This window comes from Pyrgilauda ruficollis, unplaced genomic scaffold, assembly GCF_017590135.1.
Source record: "Pyrgilauda ruficollis isolate IOZ18807 unplaced genomic scaffold, ASM1759013v1 scaffold17, whole genome shotgun sequence".
Classification (NCBI taxonomy): domain Eukaryota; kingdom Metazoa; phylum Chordata; class Aves; order Passeriformes; family Passeridae; genus Pyrgilauda; species Pyrgilauda ruficollis.
In genome coordinates, this window is record NW_024515875.1 from 10,442,844 (window position 1) to 10,462,904 (window position 20,061).

Here is a 20,061-nt window from a genome sequence, read left to right on the forward strand (position 1 = left end):
TTCCAGCCATGCCCCAAATCAGGGATCCCTTTTCCAGTGATTTCAGCCTAATTAATTGTGTTGCTGGGCTTCTTTGTAGCTTCCTTGTCGCTCAAGGCAGCTCCCTATTTATCATCCTGCTTCAGCAGGGATGTCAGCCTATCCCTGTGAGAGAGAGAGAGAAAATACAGCTGCAGCCAGCGTGTCCTGACAGACCCAGGAGGTTCAGGCTATTGCCCTGCCCTGGTCTCACACTACAGAACAGTTTTGCTGGAAGTGGAATGAAAGCCCAGGGAGAAACAACCTGGGCATTTTCCCTGCGTGTTGGAGATGTAAAGCAGTAACGACACACATCACTGCAGAGCCCTACTTTAAATAGGTATTCTTGCACAAGACATTTCCAGAGGTGAATCTTTCCCTCCTGCAGCTTGAGTTTAACTTGGATGGTACATTAAACAATTTCGTCACTTCAAATGCCTGTAGTATACTGAACAAATACAAAATCCACAGGGTTAGTTTCTGATCTTGCACAGAGAGAGAGTGAGAAACCCACACTTTAATGGGGGAGCCCAGTATCCAGAAAATATGCAGCAGCAGAATTCACTCCTCAAACCACTTTAAATAGCTTTTCCTCTATTTACATTTAATTTAAATGCTCCCTACCTTCAATACTGGCACAATATTGGCACTGTATTACAGAAGCAAGTGCAGCTGAAGAGAATTATGAACATGAAGGTTTATTCTCTGGGGATTTAAGAATGCAAGACCACATCTAGGCTCAGACCTCACTGTGTCCAGAGCCTTCCTCTTTGGTGGGAGTGGTGTGGAAGCATCACATTGTTTTGCAGCAAAGGAGGCACTCAGGAGGGAGGGGAGCAAGATAACTGAGGTGGTGCCCTGCAGGATATAAATACAGGCAAATCTCCCCCACACTCTTCTGAGTGCCCGGGAGGTGGAACCGAGACTCAAGGCAGAGTTTTGAGGGGTTGGTTTGGCATTGAAGTCGATTTTGAGCATTTTCAGATTTGTTAATTGAATCGGTTTGTAATGATTTGTTAGGATGTTTTCTTTGCGTGGCAAAAATACGTAGACTACTTCTGAATAGGAATAGCTAGCAAAAGTAAGGCATGCTTAAAAACCAGTTTGATGTAGGGATTGAAGTTTGTTTCTCAGTAGTCTCTCCTTCTGGTAACACCCTTTGATTTGCAGCGTTTCCAGAGGTTGATGTCATATGTTCCTTCCCTCAGGCAGGAGGAGAACCAAACTCAAGAGACAGCAAATTCACCACCGAGGAGCAGCCCAGAGCCATGTCCCTGGGTGGGGTGAGCTGCCTGGTGACAGGAGCAGGAGGCTTTCTTGGCCAGAGGATTGTGTGCTTGCTGCTGGAAGAAGAGGAGGCGCTGGCTGAGATCCGGCTGCTGGACAAAGCCTTCAGCGCTGAGGCGCTCGGGAGGTTTGACAGTAAGTGCCATTTCCTGAGGATTTTGTGCTGCACTGGGGGTGCTGCAGTCCCACGTGGGTAGCTGGTAAGCCTCTACCTCTCATCTGAACCAGATTTGCAGATGGAGGTTTTATCTCAAGGAATCCTTGCTTTATCCCTCCCTCTTCCTCCAGCACAGAAATCAGATGTAAAATGTGAAAACAAGAGGGTTTTTTTGTCAGGCCCTGAGGCTTTTATATATTTTATTTCATGCAGTAAAAAGGCTGTCTTCAACCTGACTTCTCTTCCAACAAAACCCACAGAGCAAAATTAGTGCAAAAATCTCACACTTCTTCTTGGGGGAAAGGAAAATTCAAGCATTGCTATACTGGGTGGGAGGGCAGAGATATCCAGAGCATGCTTTGCTGGGCTCTGGTGTGCCAGACAGCGAAGGCAGTGAAAAAGTTGTGGGTGCAAATTCCAGTGGTTTTCTTCAACCTGTGATTAATTTGATTAATAGTGATCTTCTGGCTGAGAGCTGTGGTGAAGTATTTTTAAAACTGCTTCTGTTAATAACATTATTGCAGTTTCCTGTTTAAGCAAATGCTGAACAGAAGAGACAGAACCCATTTGCAAAGTGCAAGGCAGGCTTCTTGAATGGATTGGAGGCAGCACGAGTGAGCGATGTGCCCAGTGTCAGAAACAGTCTGTGGCAGGGAAAGCAGCTCAGTGTTTTACTTTGAATGTCCTATTTATTAAGATTCTAAGCATCTAGGGCATCTGAGGGGCTAAAAGGCATCTAGGGGGCCTACATTCAGTCAGGTTCATAAGTATTCCTCCATGACACCTTCACTGCAAGACTCCTCTTCCTCTGTGCAGGAAACTGTAAGGGAACCCTTAAGGAATATCTCTGCATGATTTGCTGAAGAGCCTCAGTCACCCTATAGAGCATTAAAGTGTCATCAAGGAATAGCAACAAAGCACAATAAACCTGGTACAAATTGCACAAGCAATTTATCATGGTTTTACACAACTCAAACTTCTTCTCCATTAAATCTGACTCAGTATTTCACTGAGGATTTCTAAATGCCCCTGGGCCTTGCAGCAGCCCTTCCTGCCCTGGTTTCCAGAGAGTTTCCACAGAAACAAACCCAAAATCTGCAGCTACAGTAGAGGCTGAAGCAGCAGGAGTGTGTGTGGCTTAGCACTGATGCAGCAGTACAGAGGCATCTACACTGCTTTGGGCCAGAAGAGCTTTGTGCGGATAATGAAGCATCCTGGGGAGTGAAAACCATTGTTTGTGTGGGCACAATCTTGGCTGGGCTGCAGCAAACGTTTTGATGTTTTGGTTTTTTGTTAATAGGCAAGCTCTACGCCCTCTTTCCTTATCCTCAGGGAAAGCAGCTCAGTGTTTTACTTTGTATGTCCTATTTATTGAGATTCTAAACATCTAGGGCATCTGAGGGGCTAAAAGGCATCTAGGGGGCCTACATTCAGTCAGGTTCATAAGTCTTCCTCCATGACACCTTCACTGCAAGATTCCTCTTCCTCTGTGCAGGAAACTATAAGGGAACCCTTAAGGAATCTCTGCATGATTTGCTGAAGAGCCTCAGTCACTCTATAGAGCATTAAAGTGTCATCAAGGAATAGCGACAAAGCACAATAAAGCTGGTACAAATTGCACAAGCAATTTATCATGGTTTTACACAACTCAAACTTCTTCTCCATTAAATCTGACTCAGTATTTCACTGAGGATTTCTAAATGCCCCTGAGCCTTGCAGCAGCCCTTCCTGCCCTGGTTTCCAGAGAGTTTCCACAGAAACAAACCCAAAATCTGCAGCTACAGTAGAGGCTGAAGCAGCAGGAGTGTGTGTGGCTTAGCACTGATGCAGCAGTACAGAGGCATCTACACTGCTTTGGGCCAGAAGAGCTTTGTGCGGATAATGAAGCATCCTGGGGAGTGAAAACCATTGTTTGTGTGGGCACAATCTTGGCTGGGCTGCAGCAAACGTTTTGATGTTTTGGTTTTTTGTTAATAGGCAAGCTCTACGCCCTCTTTCCTTATCCTCCCTTCTTCCTCCATGAAGCACTGCCCACACACCCCCTCTCCTATTCTTCTAACATTCCTTCTGCCTATCTGAGCAGCACAGGGAGTAGGGAAAAATCAGTTACCAAAACCTTTTCTTTCCCATAAACAGGCAGTAGGCTGACATTCCAGATGTGCTTAAACGGATTTGAACCCTGCACTTTGACTGGCAGCTCCTCTGCCTGTATCAACCCTTGTGGCTACATCTCTTCTAGTGTCCTGCCAGTCCCTGTGCTCAGAACTACCCGAAATATTTCCCTGCTGTTCCCTTTTAAGCCCTTCTCTGTCTCAGTGACTCCTATTCCAAAACCTGTGGGTGAGGCTGGACCCTTCTGACCTGCATTATTTTTACTACAGGGGCTTTTACTTGCTAGCAGATGTTATCTGGATTTCTGGAACAGCCAGGAGCAGAGCTGAGTGGGTTTTTCCTCACTAATCTCTTGAGCACCTTGCACTTGCAATATCTTTGCAGGGTCAGGGCTGTGGCTGGTGAGACAGAGCAGTGTGTGCAAGTCACAGGTCTCTGTGCCAGAAGGCACTCAGGGACACTCCTCTTTTGTCCCAACGACTTTCCTGCTGAGAGCTTGACCATCACACTCAGTGTGTGCAGGACAGTGGCATTTGTGGTGTCCCACAGCCCCAGGGAGCCTGGGATGATCCAGTCAGTGTCGAGGGCTGTGAGTTGGAGTCCACCCGCTCCCATTGTGTGGTTGAGAATGGATGTCACATTGAACATGGTGCTTTGGTGCCTGGGTTTCTTACCTCCCATCTCCCACACAGATTTATCTTTCTGCCCTTCCTGTGCTTCCACTTACACAATTCTTTTTTGTTGTTGTTGCTGTTCACTATTGCATTGGTGCTTCTGGGGAAATCAAAACTCCTATGTTGTTCTCAAGTTTAGGGCAAATAGTCTGACTGTACTGCTGAGTCAAAAACTGCTCACAACAGGACACTGAATTTTATTGAGAAATCATTGCATTTTCAAGCAAAAGCTACCCCACAGCAAGCAGGGAGATTACTTACAACTCAGAGGACACAGAAACCACTGGTGAATGAGAACAAGCTTTCCCAGTAAGTAGGTACTTTGTCACAATCACTCTATGCAAAAATGGAGAGGTGACTTGAATTTATTCTGTTCCTCCCCCTCTGACCTACCCACATGTGTTCTTTTGCTGCATGGGCAATGGTTTGTCTAGATGGAAATCAAGAGCAGCTCTCTCTGCTGGCCATTTCAGACTGAAACCACTGTCTGTCAGTCATTTCTTAACTCTCTTTTCTTCCAAGCTTACCTGTAGTTTTGTCTTCACCCAGAGCAAAACAAGATCAATCTGCTGATTCCTGACATGCAGCTGATGCTGCTAAAGGGAGCAAGGCCCAGGTTGTTCTTACCATGGCAACTTCTGCTGGCTAAAATGGAACAGAGGAGCAGATTTCCTGACTCATATCACACACACACAAGCTGCAAGCCCAAACAAGGCACAAAGCACCTAGACAGCAGATTTCCCATGATCAGCTTTAAAAGGGACAGGGTTCTTCTGTACTTTTCCTGAAAGCTTTGATTTGCATGTATAAAACTTGCATTTTCCTAACCCCTTCCTGGGCACTGTGATAACTTTGTAGAGGTCACATGTCAGAATTTATGTTGTGAAAACTATTTCTGTCTGTTCTTGGGGTTATTACAACACCATAAAGTCTTGTTCATGGAGAACATCAACCTAAGGGCAGTACAGACACTAATATTTATTAGAGCAAATCTAACTACCAGGTGCTTTAAAAAAGCCCAGCCTGAGTCTGATACTTTTGCATCCATGCAAGTAGGAGTCAGAGTGAAGATTCAGGAATCCTAGGAAATTAATGCAGTCTGTAAAATAAAGAAGCAGAAGACAGCATGTGGCAATGACTTTGCTGGGAGGGCAGCAACTCTAGATTTAGTAACAGCTCAGCAAATGTTTCACAAACCTTAAATCTCAGACCAACTGTCTGTGGTGGGGGAAAAAAGCCCCTTAAGCCTGTTGCATCAGAATAATTGTTAAATTGATACAGGATTACATTCTTAGCGTGCTATAGAGAAAATGAGATAAAACCATTAAAAAATATATTCCCACTCAGTTCCTGATCCAACAGCTGTCTCTCTCAGTGTTTCCTGTTAAAGCCATGGGATGAAATAGTGTCTGCTTTGGAGCTGGTGACAAAGCACTAGGATACACAAGATGTCAGTCACGGCTGAAGCTAAAAGCTGTACAAATGAATCAGGTTCTTCTCTTATCTAAAAGGGGCATTTGATTACGCTGGAAGAAGACAGAGGCCGTGCCTGTGCTGCAGAGTCCCTGCCCCTAGCTGAGCGCGGGGAGCCATCTAGTGCAGCCACAGCAGAGGCTCCTGGAGGACTTGCTGCGAGGGCACCGGCTCCTCACAGCTGGTGGGTCACGCTGAGAAAGTCCCCTCTTGTGCCGTGGCACTGCTCACCAGGCCAGCTGAGTTCCCTGCACAGCAGCTTTGCCTTGGACTGCACATTTTTCCAGATGATCATTTGGTGCTGGGTCATGTTTGTGTAGCTCTGCAGAAAGAATCCTTCTGCCCAGCACAGGATGCCTCTGAGACCTAGAGCTCCTCTGGGGTCACACACTGCAGCTGCTGTGGAGGGACAGGGCTTAAAAAGCAGGATTTAATCCAGCCAGGCTGAGGTAGCTCAGGAGAACACGCTTGAGAGTTCAGGTATGAGCCAGAAAGACTTGCAGACTTTGGAGGTTATGGTTTCTGGCTGAGGTATGTGCTTAATTACCAAGCAGCACAGATACTGAAACTTCTGACTGAAGTGATGTGCCCTCCTTCTGAGTCCTTCACAGAAAAGCAGGTTCTGATCTGCAAAATGGCATTATGTGCAACCCAAAGTTCAGACTGTTTTCCCTCTGGGTACATAAGGTACAGTAGAATGTTGCCATTTCATTCTGTTGCTGCTGTCTTACTTTCTTGAAGATAAGAGTGTAAATTTAAGCACAAAAATGACTTTTTAGTCCTAGCTGTTTCTGAGTCTTGCACTGTACTCTCTAACAAAACACCCAGAGCACAGACACTGAAATGGAGCCAGAGCTGGAGCTGGAAGAGGCTGTAAGTCTGTAGGACTGTAAGTCCTGGCCAAGGTACAAGAAAAAGATGTCAGAATTGTATGTAGTTTATTAGAAGAGCTGCAGTACAGACAAGGTAAAGGGGCAGAAAATAGGTATGAATACATCCCTGTGCTCACATGCCCTGGGTGGAGGGAGATCATAAATCAGCTTGAAAACAGGAACATGCAGTGCCTGTTCAGAGCTCTTGGGTTAACACATCTATAGCCAGCAGCCACCAGCACCTGCACAGCTAAAGCTACTCCTCCGTGAACATTAACACAGCCACAACTCAAGGAAGCTTGCTAGCAGTGGAAAAGATCTCTCTCTAAAAAATAAAATGGAAAGAAACATGTTGAATATTGGCTCCAGATCTATGGTAGGTAATGCAAAATAAATCTCTGTAGCACTGTAGTTAGCATTTGACAAGACAGTCCTGGGGAAATGCCTTCTGTTTCACAGCCTTAAAATATCCCTGCAGTTCCTGGACAGCACTTGCCAGGCAGGGTCAGCTCTTCACCAGCCTTCCAGTGCTCTTCTCAGGGTGCCTGTAAGGTCTTGTGCTCTGTTTTCTGCTGCCCCTGCAGAGTTCAAGGGGAAGACTGAGGTGAAAATCCTGGAAGGGGACATCAGAGATGTGACATTCCTGCACCGAGCCTGCCAGGGAGTGTCCCTCGTCATCCACACGGCTTCCCTCATTGACACCCTGGGCCTCATCGAGAAGAAGCTGCTCTGGGAAGTCAATGTAACAGGTGAGCAGGGCAAGCACCTTCCTCAAAGCCACATCCGTGTCCTGATCACTGTCTGCTCAGGGAAGGAGCACCTGAGCCGTGTTTGTTTTGAGCCAGGTTAAGTGGGACATTCTGCATCGTGCACAGACATACCTAGGGGTGCAAATCCCATGTCTGTGCAGCCCCAAGAAGTTCTGGGCCTCTCCACACCCAGTCTTCCACTTCAGGGCAGTGCAGGATCACTCATTCTTGTCAACACTTATATATGCCCATGCTGAGGTCTGCACAGCTCTGCCTTCAGTGGTGATAGTCATAAACCCACGCTCAGTGGAACTTTCTGAAAGCAATTCCCCTCTGAAATCCCAATGCTCACCTCAGAAATTGGTTCTTATTCTCCCACCCCACATGGCATCCCTGCCTGTGTACATTTTTCAAAGTTTAGAAATACTGCAGACTTTGGCTGCAGTGACAGAGATGTTGCACTGATAACATCCCAGAGCCTGTGGCTCTCTCCTTGCTGTTGTTTTTCTTCTTCTTTTCTCTTTTTCCTTCCTTTGCCTTTAAGTCTGTGTGTGCAAGAAGGCAGTTGAGAGGAACAAGTGCTCTCCCAACTTGAGTTTATAATTTAAAATTCCCCAACAAACTCAGAGCTTTGGGAGAGAGGGGTTTCAGTGACTCAGTCATGGGATTTTCCCTTCCACTAAGGAACTCCCATTCTTCAGGAAAGATCAGGTGAAGGGAGAAGGTTTAGACTTAGGAATGGCCCATGTAGCATCACCTACCAGGATGTTTAAATGCATTTTCTAAAAGAACAACTTCACCCCCTGTCTGTGAGGCCAAAACCCCCAGTGCCATTCAGGGAACTGGCACTGCCTAACCTGCAGGCACACTGGCCTCCCTGGCTGTGCTGCTTCAACAGCTTGGGCGAGATTTGGGGAAGGTGTTCTTTTTTACATGAACAGCTTTCCCATTTCTTTGTTCCTCTCTGCCACAGACACAGGGCTTCTACACAGAAAAATAAGGAACATACCTGTACAGGCATCACTTTCACAAATCTTGGCTGCTCACCAGTTTTCAGAGGAAGAGAGAATTCTTGGCAGTCGAGTTGTTTCTTACATGAACCTTAAAAACAGTGGGATGGCATTTTAGTTGTTTCAGTGTGGCTCATTCCCTGTACCATTAGCTTCCAGACCCTTTCATTTCTGCTCAGTCAAAGCCACAGACTGTCAGTGATCAAAGCATAGAGCTCACTGGGCAGCCTCTTAGGCCCCTGTCAGGAGGGAAGAGTAGAAAGGCAAGTTCCTGGAAACCTGTGCATTGGGTAATATGAAAATATACCTGGTTGGTAGCTCAGATAGAGGATTTCTAAAGCTCTGTCTTTATTACTGTACTCCCACTACAATCTGTTTCTTTACAGCAGAATCAGAAAGCTCTTTAGCTCTGACTCCCCATTACTCACTCCCCTGCCAACAGTGTCTGCCTATGGGTGAAAAAAGCCCACTGGGCCAGGGAGGATTAGCTGATAACATTTGCTAGAATGAAATATTCTCCAGAGTCCTGCTCCCAGAGCCAAGTGGCCACAAGGTCAGCAAGTGAATACTGCTCTCCTCTCTTCACTGTTTTAAAAAAAAAAAAAAAAAAAAAAAAAACCCAAAAAACAAAAAAACCCCAAAAAATGTCCCGGAAAGCTCTTTAGCTCTGACTCCCCAGTACTCACTCCCCTGCCAACAGTGTCTGCCTATGGGTGAAAAAAGCCCACTGGGCCAGGGAGGATTAGCTGATAACATTTGCTAGAATGAAATATTCTCCAGAGTCCTGCTCCCAGAGCCAAGTGGCCACAAGGTCAGCAAGTGAATACTGCTCTCCTCTCTTCACTGTTTTCTTCCATTTCCATTCTGATGCTCTTCTGGTTTTCTGATCAGCCAGGGCACTGCTATGTACTTCATGGGCTTGCAGGATGAAAGTTTTGTTTCTCCTAGAAAATACAATTTGTGTAATATAAATGTTTCAAGAATCAGGTGTGGACGTTCCCAAACCCGGACACAAGTGAGAAAGTTAAACTTGCCTTGTTGCAGGGCTTTCCTCCATTGCCACACAATATCTCAGAGCAAAAAATATCTTTTTTAGAAAGGAAGGAAAGCAAATTTTTAAAAGGAAGGGAATTGAGAAAATAATTAATTACGATCTAAGAAAAAACCTTCTGTGAACCAGATCCTCAGCCAGAAGGGCAAGCAAACCATGGGCACTCTCTCACTGAAGAAAACATGTAATACAGTAATAATTTACTTTATTACAAGCTATATGAAAGAAACTCAGATTCCCATTACTGTAGGAATCTTTAAACTTTTACATGCAATTCTGATTTGCAAATAAACCACATTTTATTTGGGTGAAATTCATCTTGAAGAGATAACTCTCAAGATAATTTTATGATTGCCTTTTTCTAAAACTTGCTATCTCATTTGATTTCATCAAGACCTTCTGTATTTGATTACTTTCCCTCATTTTCCAAACAGTATTGACAGCAGGAATAAAGCTATTATTTAAAAAATAATATAATAAATACATTTTTTCCCAGATGACCCTGGCTTTTATGTCATCTAAACAGGGTGACTTGCATGAACTCATTTTTCACATTAATTTATTCCTGTCTGTGTAACTTTTTTTCATTGCGCTTCCTTAATGTTTCTGAAAGCCTCATCCAGATTTGTTTTCCATTTGTTTCAATTTCTTTCTTTTTCTTGTTCACGCTTAAAAAGACGAATTTTGGTGCCCTAACAATATTCAGTTCAATAATTCTTCCTATTTTTCACTCATTAACAAGTCCATATTTTGCTGCCAATATTCCTGGCTCATCTGAACCTCTTTAATTCATTATATTCGTTTCAGTCCCACTAGCCTGGCCTGCATTGTGCTGCCTTCAGTTGTTGCTGTAACAGACTGAGCAGACTTGGAAGATCTTTTATGTGCCTCACTGCTGGTACTTGATTTTATCCCCTGGATTTTAGGCTACACCCATCTGATATGATATCAGTCATTTTAATTTAGTGTTCCTTTGCCAAAGATGTTTCCAAATGTCTTTGAGCTGTGTCTTCTCTTCCAAAGTCACTGGCCTTTTTACATTTAATTTCTCTCATTACACCATGCACAACAAATAAGGCAATTTCTGCCTCAAAGCTGGGTAGAAGAAGATGATTCTAATTGCAAGCATAACAACACAACTTATTAAAGTATTTATTTCCCCCTTCAGTGTGCTTTCCTTGTTTAACCTTCTTGGCTAATTAAAAGACTTTGAACAGCTGACCTCTGCTGCCCCCGATGAAAGCATTAAAGGATTTTCAATGTAAGAAATCCTGTAGTACTGCAAGGAAAAGCCAGAATATGCCAGAAAAGGAGGCATACATACACAAGCCTCTCTTTTCTCATTGCACATTATGATCTGACTACATGTTATAGTGCCTTGCTTCACCATGTTTCTCTTCAAGCCTTTCTCTTCAGTCAGTCAAGTATTGGATAGATTTGCACTGGGTGTGAGTGCACTGATTTTGGAACAGACCTTCAGGTCCCACAATAATTCTGTCCCTTCTTAGCAAACCACCCAAGAGCATCCTCAACCCTGAAAAACGTGGCTTCACCACAGAGCATGGATGATAGCTCAGGAGAGGGGCAGCTTCTGAAGGTTCTCTGCCTTAAGCCTACTCAAGTTGGCACAAGTCCCTGAATCTGTGGTCAGTCTCCATGCTGAGTTAAGGCAAAAATTTGATTATTGGCATTAAAAAAAAAACCCCACAACATGCAATTAGGACCAAAATTCACCCTTGTTTAACTCTGGAAGGTGCACTGATGCTACTCAAATACGGACTCAGAGCAGGTTCAGTGTCATTGAATATACTGCCCTGTTCAGGACAGGATTCTTCCAGCTGCAGGGAGGGAGATCTGGCTAAGCTCGGGCCAGAGACGCTGTTTCTGATCTGAAACCCCCACTTTTTCCTGGTTAGGAGGCCCTAGACTGCCTTTCCTGTTTGTTTTCTGAAGGTACTCAGCTGCTGCTGGAGGCATGTGTCCGCTGTAGCGTCCAGCACTTCATTTACACCAGCACCATAGAAGTGACAGGCCCAAACTGCAAAGGGGACCCCATTTTCAATGGTGACGAAGATACAGCTTATGAGAGCACATCCAAATTTCCTTATGCCCAAACCAAGAGACTGGCAGAGGAGTCTGTGCTGAAAGCAGACGGCCAGGTGCTGAAGGACGGTGGCACGCTGATGACCTGCGCCCTGAGATCCATGTACATTTTTGGGGAAGGCTGCCCGTTCCTCCAGGGCCATCTGGACAAGTGCCTGCTGAACAAGAACATCTACCTGCGCTTCTCCAGGAAGGAGGCCCTGGTGAACCCCGTGTACGTGGGGAACGTCGCCTGGGCACACGTGCAGGCGGCCAAGGCCCTGCGAGCCCCGCAGAAAGCCAAGCACGTCAGGGGCAGGTTCTACTACATCTCAGATGACACCCCTCACATGAGCTACGCCGATCTGAATTACGAGCTGACCAAGGAGCTGGGCTTTGGCATCGAGCCCCGGCTCCCCATGCCCCTGACGGTGCTCTACTACTTCTCGCTGCTGCTGGAGATGGTCAGCTTCTTGCTGCGGCCCTTCGTCCGATACGTGCCCTCCACCAATCGCCACCTGGTCACGCTGCTCAACACCCCCTTCACCTTCTCCTACAGAAAAGCACAGCAGGATTTTGGCTACGTGCCGCGCTACACGTGGGAAGAGGCCAAGCAGGGCACCGGGGAGTGGATTGCCTCTGTGATCCCCCAGAGAAGGCTGTACTTGCAAAGCAGCACTGCCTGAGCCTGAGGAGGAGCTGAAACCCAGCTAAGCAAGCAGGGCCTTGAGCCAGAGGAGAGCTGGGCGAGCAGCAGCAGCGGCAAACGACAAAGCATTTCAATGAATACTTTGTGTAAGAGCCCACTGAAACCCCTCACCCCCAACCTCAGAATAAATAAAAGTGAAACGTTCATTTGTTTGTTGAGTGCAGGCTGATGAGGGTAACTGCACTGCAAAGTCCACACCCACTTGTACAGCTCTGCAGCACAAAGATTTATTTCAGCAAGACTCCACACAATCCACGGCGTGAACACTTCAGCCCTTCTTTCACTCCACGCCACCTCCAAGGCTTTTGTAAAACACAACTTGTCCTAGAAGTATGACCGCACTTTACAAATGTGCACCACTCAGCTACACCCCGTTCACTCAGAGATTGCCAGCCTCACCAAAGAGGCAGCAGGCAGAAGCCACCTGATGGCAAAAGCTGTAACAAATCTTGTTCACTTTTTCAGGGATGTTGTGCATTTCATGTTCACCTGACAGTCAAACTTTGAGCGCCGTAAGCATCATGAGATCAAAAGTACCATATGAGTGCAATGCAGTTTTAGTTAGGACAGTGTGTGGAGGGAGAGAAGGGACAGATTTGGTCAGGTGAATACTTCTCTATACACCCTCACTTTCCAATAAATTCAGTGGGTGTCCAGCAGAACAACTTCAAGAAAAGAGAAGGGAGAAAAATATTGCAGGAAAGCCTTGATCACAGAGGGATTCCCACTGCAGAGTCAATGTATTTGAACACTGAGGAAAAATAAAGAGTGCTGAAAAAAATCCTGCTCTTACCACATTTCAGCTGGGAACAAAGGCTAACTTTGGCTGATAGGTACACGTGAGCTGCCCCTGTGCTTCTCTGATGGCCACATGAGCTTCTGCACAGTGTGTAACTTGACTGGTGGGCAAAAACACAGATCTTGTCTGAGCAAACAAATGTGATCCAGTGTTTGTTTCTCAAACATGCATCTCACTTGCTGAAAATAACTCTGAAAGATGGGAATTTCTGTGTTGTTTTGGAGGTGTGAACAGAAACATTTTACCTGACTCAATACTAATGTAAATAAATCACATTTCCAGGGATGCTGAATGCTTGAAGTCCGTGCTGAGTTTAATTATTCAGTGCCCCAGACATTAGATAGTCCCAGTGCAAACATTACTCTGTGTTTTAGTAACATCTTTGGTTAACTGTATAAGATCTGAAGTAGTAGAATAGCAGACACCAGAACTGTCTGACATATTCTGGGGACACAGATCCCCACAAGGGTATGGCTTTGGTTTCCATCTGCCTGGGAGGAGATTACTTAATCCCTCCCTCCTTCCCTCCCTTCAGATGTGTGGTGATTCACCTTTTCTGCCACGGTGGCAATGATTATCAAACATCCTGAAGGAACACAGGGCAACTTCCAGGAGAGGTCTGGGGAGAGAAGGAAGGGTCACAACTGCTTTGGGCACAGCTGCTTTAGGCCCTGGCAGGGCACCAGCTGGTCCTGTCAGGTCTCACCCCTCCCTGCAGCTGGGACACTGCACTTAGATCTCTGGGCTTTCTTCTTCTCCATCCCCTGCCATGGACACTGTTCCTCTTCCCTCCCCTGCAGGCACACTCTTGTTTTGTTTATTCTGCTCTCTGCACACCCTTAGGAAAGCAAAAACGTGTTTAACACAGCAACACCCACAGTCTTTCCAGGCTAATGATGTTTCATCCCAATGCTCAGTGGGTGCCAAGCAAGGGGTGCAGCCGTGGCTGCTCTGTCACTGAGGTGGGAGTAGGAAAGGCAATCCAGGCGCAGGGAATTAGAGCAGGAAGGGAAGAGGGAGAACAACAGCAGCAAAGCCACTATTTAATAGGGGGAGACACTTCACACATCAAAGGGATGGGGTATTAAAACACATAGCAGAAAACTGGGACATCTTTCCACATGTTTAACAGAGATCCTAAAATATCCACAGATGCTGCCAGAGAGAAAAAAGGACAATTTTTCTTCTGCAGTTCAGTGACTTGTTTCCCAAGTGCAAGCTCCCATTGCCAGAGTTTTCTTTGTCATTTTTGCCTTCACAGGAAGACAGTGGCATCTTTTCATCTTCCCAAAAGCCTTGCTCCCAACAATCAGATTTCTACGTGGCAAATTCCTCCTTTGTTGAACTTCCTCTCTGTGTCTTGCTAACACATCCCTTCCTTCAATCCCTGAGACCAGCCATTCCTGCTTACAGGAAGCTTATTCCCCAGTTCTGTCCCTCCCTGAGCACCCCTGGGTTGGCATCTGTGTTGTCTTTTGCTTCAGGCGGCTGCCCAAACTAGTGGAGTGCCCGGAATAAAACATCCTGGAAGCCCAAGGGAGCCACCTGAGCCATTTCTCCTGCTGCTCAGAGGCACTGGAGCTGTTGTGTGCTGTTACCCAGTCACAAACAGAAGCCAATAAGGACATGCCAAGGATACCAAGAGGGAGAACAGGCAAACTTACTGCAGAGAGTTGATTTTCTGCAAGTTTGCACTCCAGTCTACTCTGCAGCAGCTCGTTTCTATACTCTTACTCTTGGCAGGTTAGCAAAATGGCTACAAAATGTACTTGATCAGGATGAGCCCTTCTTGTTTTTACATCAGCTGACCAGGACCATTCTTCTGATTTAATTAGTTTGCCTGGCAATCAATAAAGCAAACTATTGGTTATCAATGGAGCTCCACTGTCAACAGGACAGTGACAGGAGTGTGTCAACTGTCACACTCAGTAAGAAGAACTTTACTTCTGTATAAACAGCAGAAAAGAAAAAAAAAAACCAAAACATTAAGGCTTCTTTTCTGTAAAGGTGTTTATTTACCCTTCAGACATGCAGAAAAGTAAGAAATATCAAATGTATATCAGTGATACTTACATGCTACAGGCAAATTAACGACTTCTGGTTCCAGCAGGTTCAAAACCCTACATTTATAAAGAACATCATTTGCTGTTAAATATTTTGTCACTGGAGAGGAGCAGAGTTTTGCTTGCTAAAAGGGAGCAGGAATGATAATAACACACATTTTGAGTAGATTTAGGAATAAGGAAGATGCTCCAGAGGAGGTATATCAGTGATACTTACATGGTTAATTTGCTACAGGCAAATTAACGACTTCTGGTTCCAGCAGGTTCAAAACCCTACATTTATAAAGAACATCCTTTGCTGTTAAATATTTTGTCACTGGAGAGGAGCAGAGTTTTTCTTGCTAAAAGGGAGCAGGAACGATAATAACACACATTTTGAGTAGATTTAGGAATAAGGAAGATGCTCCAGAGGAACAGAAGCAAAAGTGGCTATCATGTCAATACCAGAAATCCATGCCTGGAATTGGTATCATTAATATAGGATACAGTCAATGGAGGACAGTTGGATAGTTAATGCCAATGAGCATGTGAGCATGTTTTTGTGAAAAATCCATTTTATCAGACAAGCATGACACTGGTATTCTGAGTGCATTGCAGACTTCAAATAACAATAACTTTTTTTTACATTATGAAGTTAAATGAATTCATACTGACTAAATTATAAAAATCACAAAATTAATATTAAGTTTCTCAATTATGATCTTTAAAATTGCTTTTTTTTTTTTTCTTTTTTAAAGCTTTGGCTCAGTTCACAGGCTTTGTGCAGAATAACAATGTGAAAAGTTATGTACAGCCCCTGTTATGTAGGAAACCAAAAGTACCAGTTGTTTCTTGACCTGAAAAACCTGTCCATTATACATGTAGATATAATAGATTATAGTGGCTGTAAAGCTAATTTGGGAAGTGGGAGCAGTCAGGTACACTCCCAAAGAACAATTTCACCGCTCCTTGCCATGACCCCTACAGCCCCATTAATACTCTTCTCCCTCCTGAAAGCTCTCCATCTGCATCTCCATCTCAGTTCAAAATCCACTGGATAACTGGAATTCATGCGTGTCTGTGCAGTGGATTTCTTACTCAGACCAGTGACTGCTATTTCTAGACATTCCTCATTCACAAAGCTAAACTTGTCTCATTTCTTAAATAAGATGTGTCTCTCCAGTGCTGGCAGCAAGCACTGAATATTAAGCAGTTAAGAATTAATCTGCAAAAGGGAAAAGAACATTAATCAAAAATAAAGATTTATTAAATCTCCAGCTTGATCCTATAACAGGTGCCACTCAAAATGCTTAACATGCATTGTGGAAGACCATCAAGACAGAGAAAGACAATCTAGAAACTTAAAAGGAAACAAAATACATGTGGGCAAAAATTGCTCTGAATGTACTGATATACTTGGTAATCATCTCATCCTTTTTTTTTTTTTTTTTTCTTTTTTCATTTAGGTTTAATTTCTCAAGACCAAAAGCATACTGGATTTTTTACACACACTTGGGCATTCTACGTGCTTTATTTGCAAGTGCTGATGACAAAAAGAACACTGCACACTCACCACTAAGTCCAAGAAAGATCACTTTCTGGGGGAATTTCTTTGGTCCATCTGGGAATTGATGTCTCTTGTCTACAGGGCTCTTGGAATAACCTCTGGCACACAGGTATTGCTGCAGCAGTGCTCTCTGGCCAGCCAGGAGCAATAATCAAGGGATGAGATCTGTTTGATCCCCATCACGGCGCGGGAGGTTTTGCTTGCACCAAGCGGTTGAGGAGGCTGTTCTCCAGTGTTCAGGAACTTTCTGTTCTCCAGGAACTTTCCCTCAGCCCCCTTACGTGTACTGGTTATGTATTTACAGAGAGGAAGTAGTCACTTTTACAATGGCCTCATTTACTTTGAACTCCCTGTTCCTGGCATTGCTCCGAATGAGGGAAAGGAACCAGGACAGCTCCACAGCGGGAGCTGGCTCACTCCCGCAGCCAGCTCTGGGATGAAGCGCGGGCTGAGCGGCTCCTGTGCAGGATGCGGAGCCCAGCCGGCCCCTCCTGCCCCTCCGCGCCCCTCCGGGCTCCGGGAGCAGCTCTGGGAGCCAGGCTGGCACCGGGGGCTGGCGGCAGTGCAGAGCTCCCTGATGGATGCAAAGGCGGGTAGGAAGTGGCCACGGACACATCTGGGAGAGGTCCCGGGGCAAGGGCCAGACCCGCACTCAGACCTCGCCATCCTTTCGCAGGGAAAGCTGTTTTGGGCAGGGATGTCCGGAGCGGCCGCTGGGTGGGGTGAGTGCAGTGTAAACCCGGGACTTCCCTGCGCGTCCCCTCCCCGCAGCTCCCGGGCGAGGACACAGCGGGATCGGAGCCTGGGATCAGGACTTGCTCCTCGGTGGCATCCTTTTCTTGGAGAGGGAGGAGTGTACGATCAGCTGCTCGGCAGGAGCGATGCTTTGCCTCACACAGCTTCGCTCTCTGGCTCTGCTGGTCTGTGCCTCTTGCTGCCACAAGATGGTATCTTCAGCGATGGTTTCCCCTCACTTGCTCCGCCAAGCCCGACTTAATATTCTGACTGCAGAGTTTCTGTCTTCACAAAGTCTGCGCTTTTATCACAAAAACCACAGTGCAAGGTTGCTGGCGTGGGCTGCCTGCTGCTGGGTACGGGGGATCCAGACAAACAGAGACAAATGATCAACCCTGATACATCACAGAAGTAAGTATTCATCCCACCTCCTCTCCTGCTAACGTTCTCGGGTGCTTTGCAACCCAAGACAACTCCTCTTACAAGTCAAAATTCCTCAGTGTCGCTTTAAGGGAATGATTTGATACGTGTACTTCAAGAAAAGGTCTCAGGTTCATCCTCTGAACGCTGCTCCAGTGGGAGTGATGCCACACTTAGCTGTGACAACACAAGAGCTACAGCACAGCTGAGATAGTGTCTGGAAGAAGCTTCCAAAACTGGAGTGTCACTGTCTAGCTTTTTGTTCCTGTCTGAGAACAAATTGGTTAATATACTGGAAATCTGCTGGGTCTCTCTGTACGAGCAGATAAGTAGCACAGGATTAAAAAAAAAAAATCCCTTGAGGTTCTCCCTTGCTTCCTCCCTCCAGCACTCCTGCAGCAAGTGATGGAAGAGCCACAGGTGACAGAGTCAAGGTCAAGTGTATGAATCCCACTCATTATTCTCTTTGGTGTGGAAAAATGATTCTGTCCCTATGAAGATCAGTGCAAGAATCTCAGAGTAAATGTGGGGCTCACATTAATATCACAGGGGCATTTTGCTTGCATGTCCTGATTTGAGCATCATGTTTTGTACCCGGTTACTGTGAGCCATCCCCCAAAAAACACTAAAAACTGTTTGAATCACAGCAGTCAACAGGATCAGTTGTGTGGTATGTCTACGGAATGAAGATCCATGTCTGCTTCACATTTAAGTTGTAAAAAATTTTAAAATTGTGTTTTCTGAAAAGCAAGTCACCCTCAAGTATCTGTAGCAATGCTCTGGCTGAACTTAATGCAGCAGTGCCCACTCTTGATCATTTCATGGTGCTGGAACTTCTGCCAGATTGGAAGATAAGCCAAGTTTTATTTTTCCTTTATTTTTAAGGGTGGTTCTTACCATTCTGAAAAAAAAAAAAAAAAAAAAAAAAAGGCCCTGGCTTGGAAATATTAAACTATGAGTGACACAAAAGCTTGAGATTAAAAAAACCCCACAACTGCAGACCTGGAAAAAGATCCTCAAACTCATTTTTAAGAAGCAATCTCATAATTCTTGCAGCCTGACTCATCAGTTTTTGAAAAACAGGCTTGTCAAGCAGCTGAAGTACAGCCTTTTCCCAACAGGAGCCAGTTAAATCTCATGGTGCCCACAGAGGTTACAGATCCTCCACATCAGGTGATTTTTTCCCTTCAGGAAGAAGGCTCCTCACAGTCACTGTTGATGTCCCGCATCACAAATGCATTTTCATCCTTTGTATTGATTTTCTGATCTGTTCAGGGCAGACTGCTGTGCCCTCTGTGCCTGGCTGGCTCTGCTCAGCCTCACTGACTCCCCAGACCGGGAACTTTGCACATCCTGGCAAGTTAAACACACAGGGTTGGGCAAAGGTTGTTCAGCATTTGGGAGACATTGCGAGTGTTTGACATTTGAACCTTAATGTTCAAATGTCACCATTCTGGAAGTCATAGACTGATACTATTATTGAAAACAAACCATGACTTCCAGATTCTGAGCTGACCAGGACCAGAGCACACCCAGCCACATCCTTGGCCTTTCCCAACAGCTCAGACTGGCAAGGAGTTTCTACTGCAGGGGTAAAAAATTGTGGGAAGAGCATCTTCCTGATGCAGCTAACCAGTGTCTGGCACTGAACATAACCTGTTCAGAGAGAACATCTCCAGGGCTACAGTCTGTGAAGCCTGGATGTGCTTGACCATAGACTTCTATTAAGAAATAGCATGAGCAGGATCTGGAAGAAATTTGAGGCAGTATCTTGAAAGGTTTTCCTAGGGGACACACTTGAAAAATTAGCATTTGTGTATTATTTAAGCTAATAAAAAGTCAGTGTAATGATGTTACCTGGATGTGGCAGTGAATTTTTCACCGTTGTCACTGAACTCATCAAAGCCTGCCTCACAGCAAAGCAATTAACTCCACAAGTTGATGGCTGGTGTGTATTCAAAGATTTGGAGGATTTTTTTCCTGTGGAAAATTTCCACAGGAAATTGCAAACTATCAGTTGCAAAACATCTAATGAGAACCTGAAAACCTAACCTTGCTGTGATACAAGTAGAAGTACAGTGTGGGAGTTTGGCATAAGATTTAGCAGACTGTAGTGCTGATCTGACATAAATGGTTGTTCAAGTTACACCGGTTTTAAGATTTGAGTACACTAACAGCAAGAATCTGTGGATTCTTTGAAATAATGTGCCTGGCTAAAGTGTACAAAATGCATGACCACGTATCAGTGCAGAGCTAAGAGAACACTTGCAAAAATGCCAGAGAACTGTCAGGGAAATCCCTTGA

General features: G+C 45.2%; 1 protein-coding gene and 1 long non-coding RNA gene across 2 annotated transcripts; both read left to right on the forward strand.

Moving 5' to 3' along the window:
* The first annotated feature begins 851 nt into the window (after nucleotides 1-851).
* Nucleotides 852-12,340, forward strand: LOC121351666 (3 beta-hydroxysteroid dehydrogenase/Delta 5-->4-isomerase-like). The gene is made up of 4 exons (XM_041464000.1): nucleotides 852-895; nucleotides 1,227-1,440; nucleotides 7,178-7,342; nucleotides 11,357-12,340. Exons 2-4 carry the CDS (start codon nucleotides 1,287-1,289, stop codon nucleotides 12,169-12,171), a joined length of 1,134 nt encoding a protein of 377 aa, XP_041319934.1. The 5' UTR covers nucleotides 852-895; nucleotides 1,227-1,286; the 3' UTR covers nucleotides 12,172-12,340.
* A 5,347-nt stretch (nucleotides 12,341-17,687) lies between these two features.
* LOC121351667 lies at nucleotides 17,688-19,613 on the forward strand. Its single transcript, XR_005954818.1, has 2 exons — nucleotides 17,688-17,748; nucleotides 17,838-19,613. It is a non-coding gene; the product is annotated as an uncharacterized LOC121351667 (long non-coding RNA).
* The last annotated feature ends 448 nt before the right edge of the window (nucleotides 19,614-20,061 follow it).

What these genes read in the sequence shown, in the direction of transcription:
- LOC121351666 (XM_041464000.1), top strand. Translation starts at nt 1,287, where the DNA reads ATGTCCCTGGGTGGGGTGAGCTGCCTGGTGACAGGAGCAGGAGGCTTT. An exon ending in GGCGCTCGGGAGGTTTGACA is followed by an intron (nt 1,441 to 7,177) that starts GTAAGTGCCATT and finishes CTGCCCCTGCAG; the next exon opens with AGTTCAAGGGGAAGACTGAG. An exon ending in CTGGGAAGTCAATGTAACAG is followed by an intron (nt 7,343 to 11,356) that starts GTGAGCAGGGCA and finishes TGTTTTCTGAAG; the next exon opens with GTACTCAGCTGCTGCTGGAG.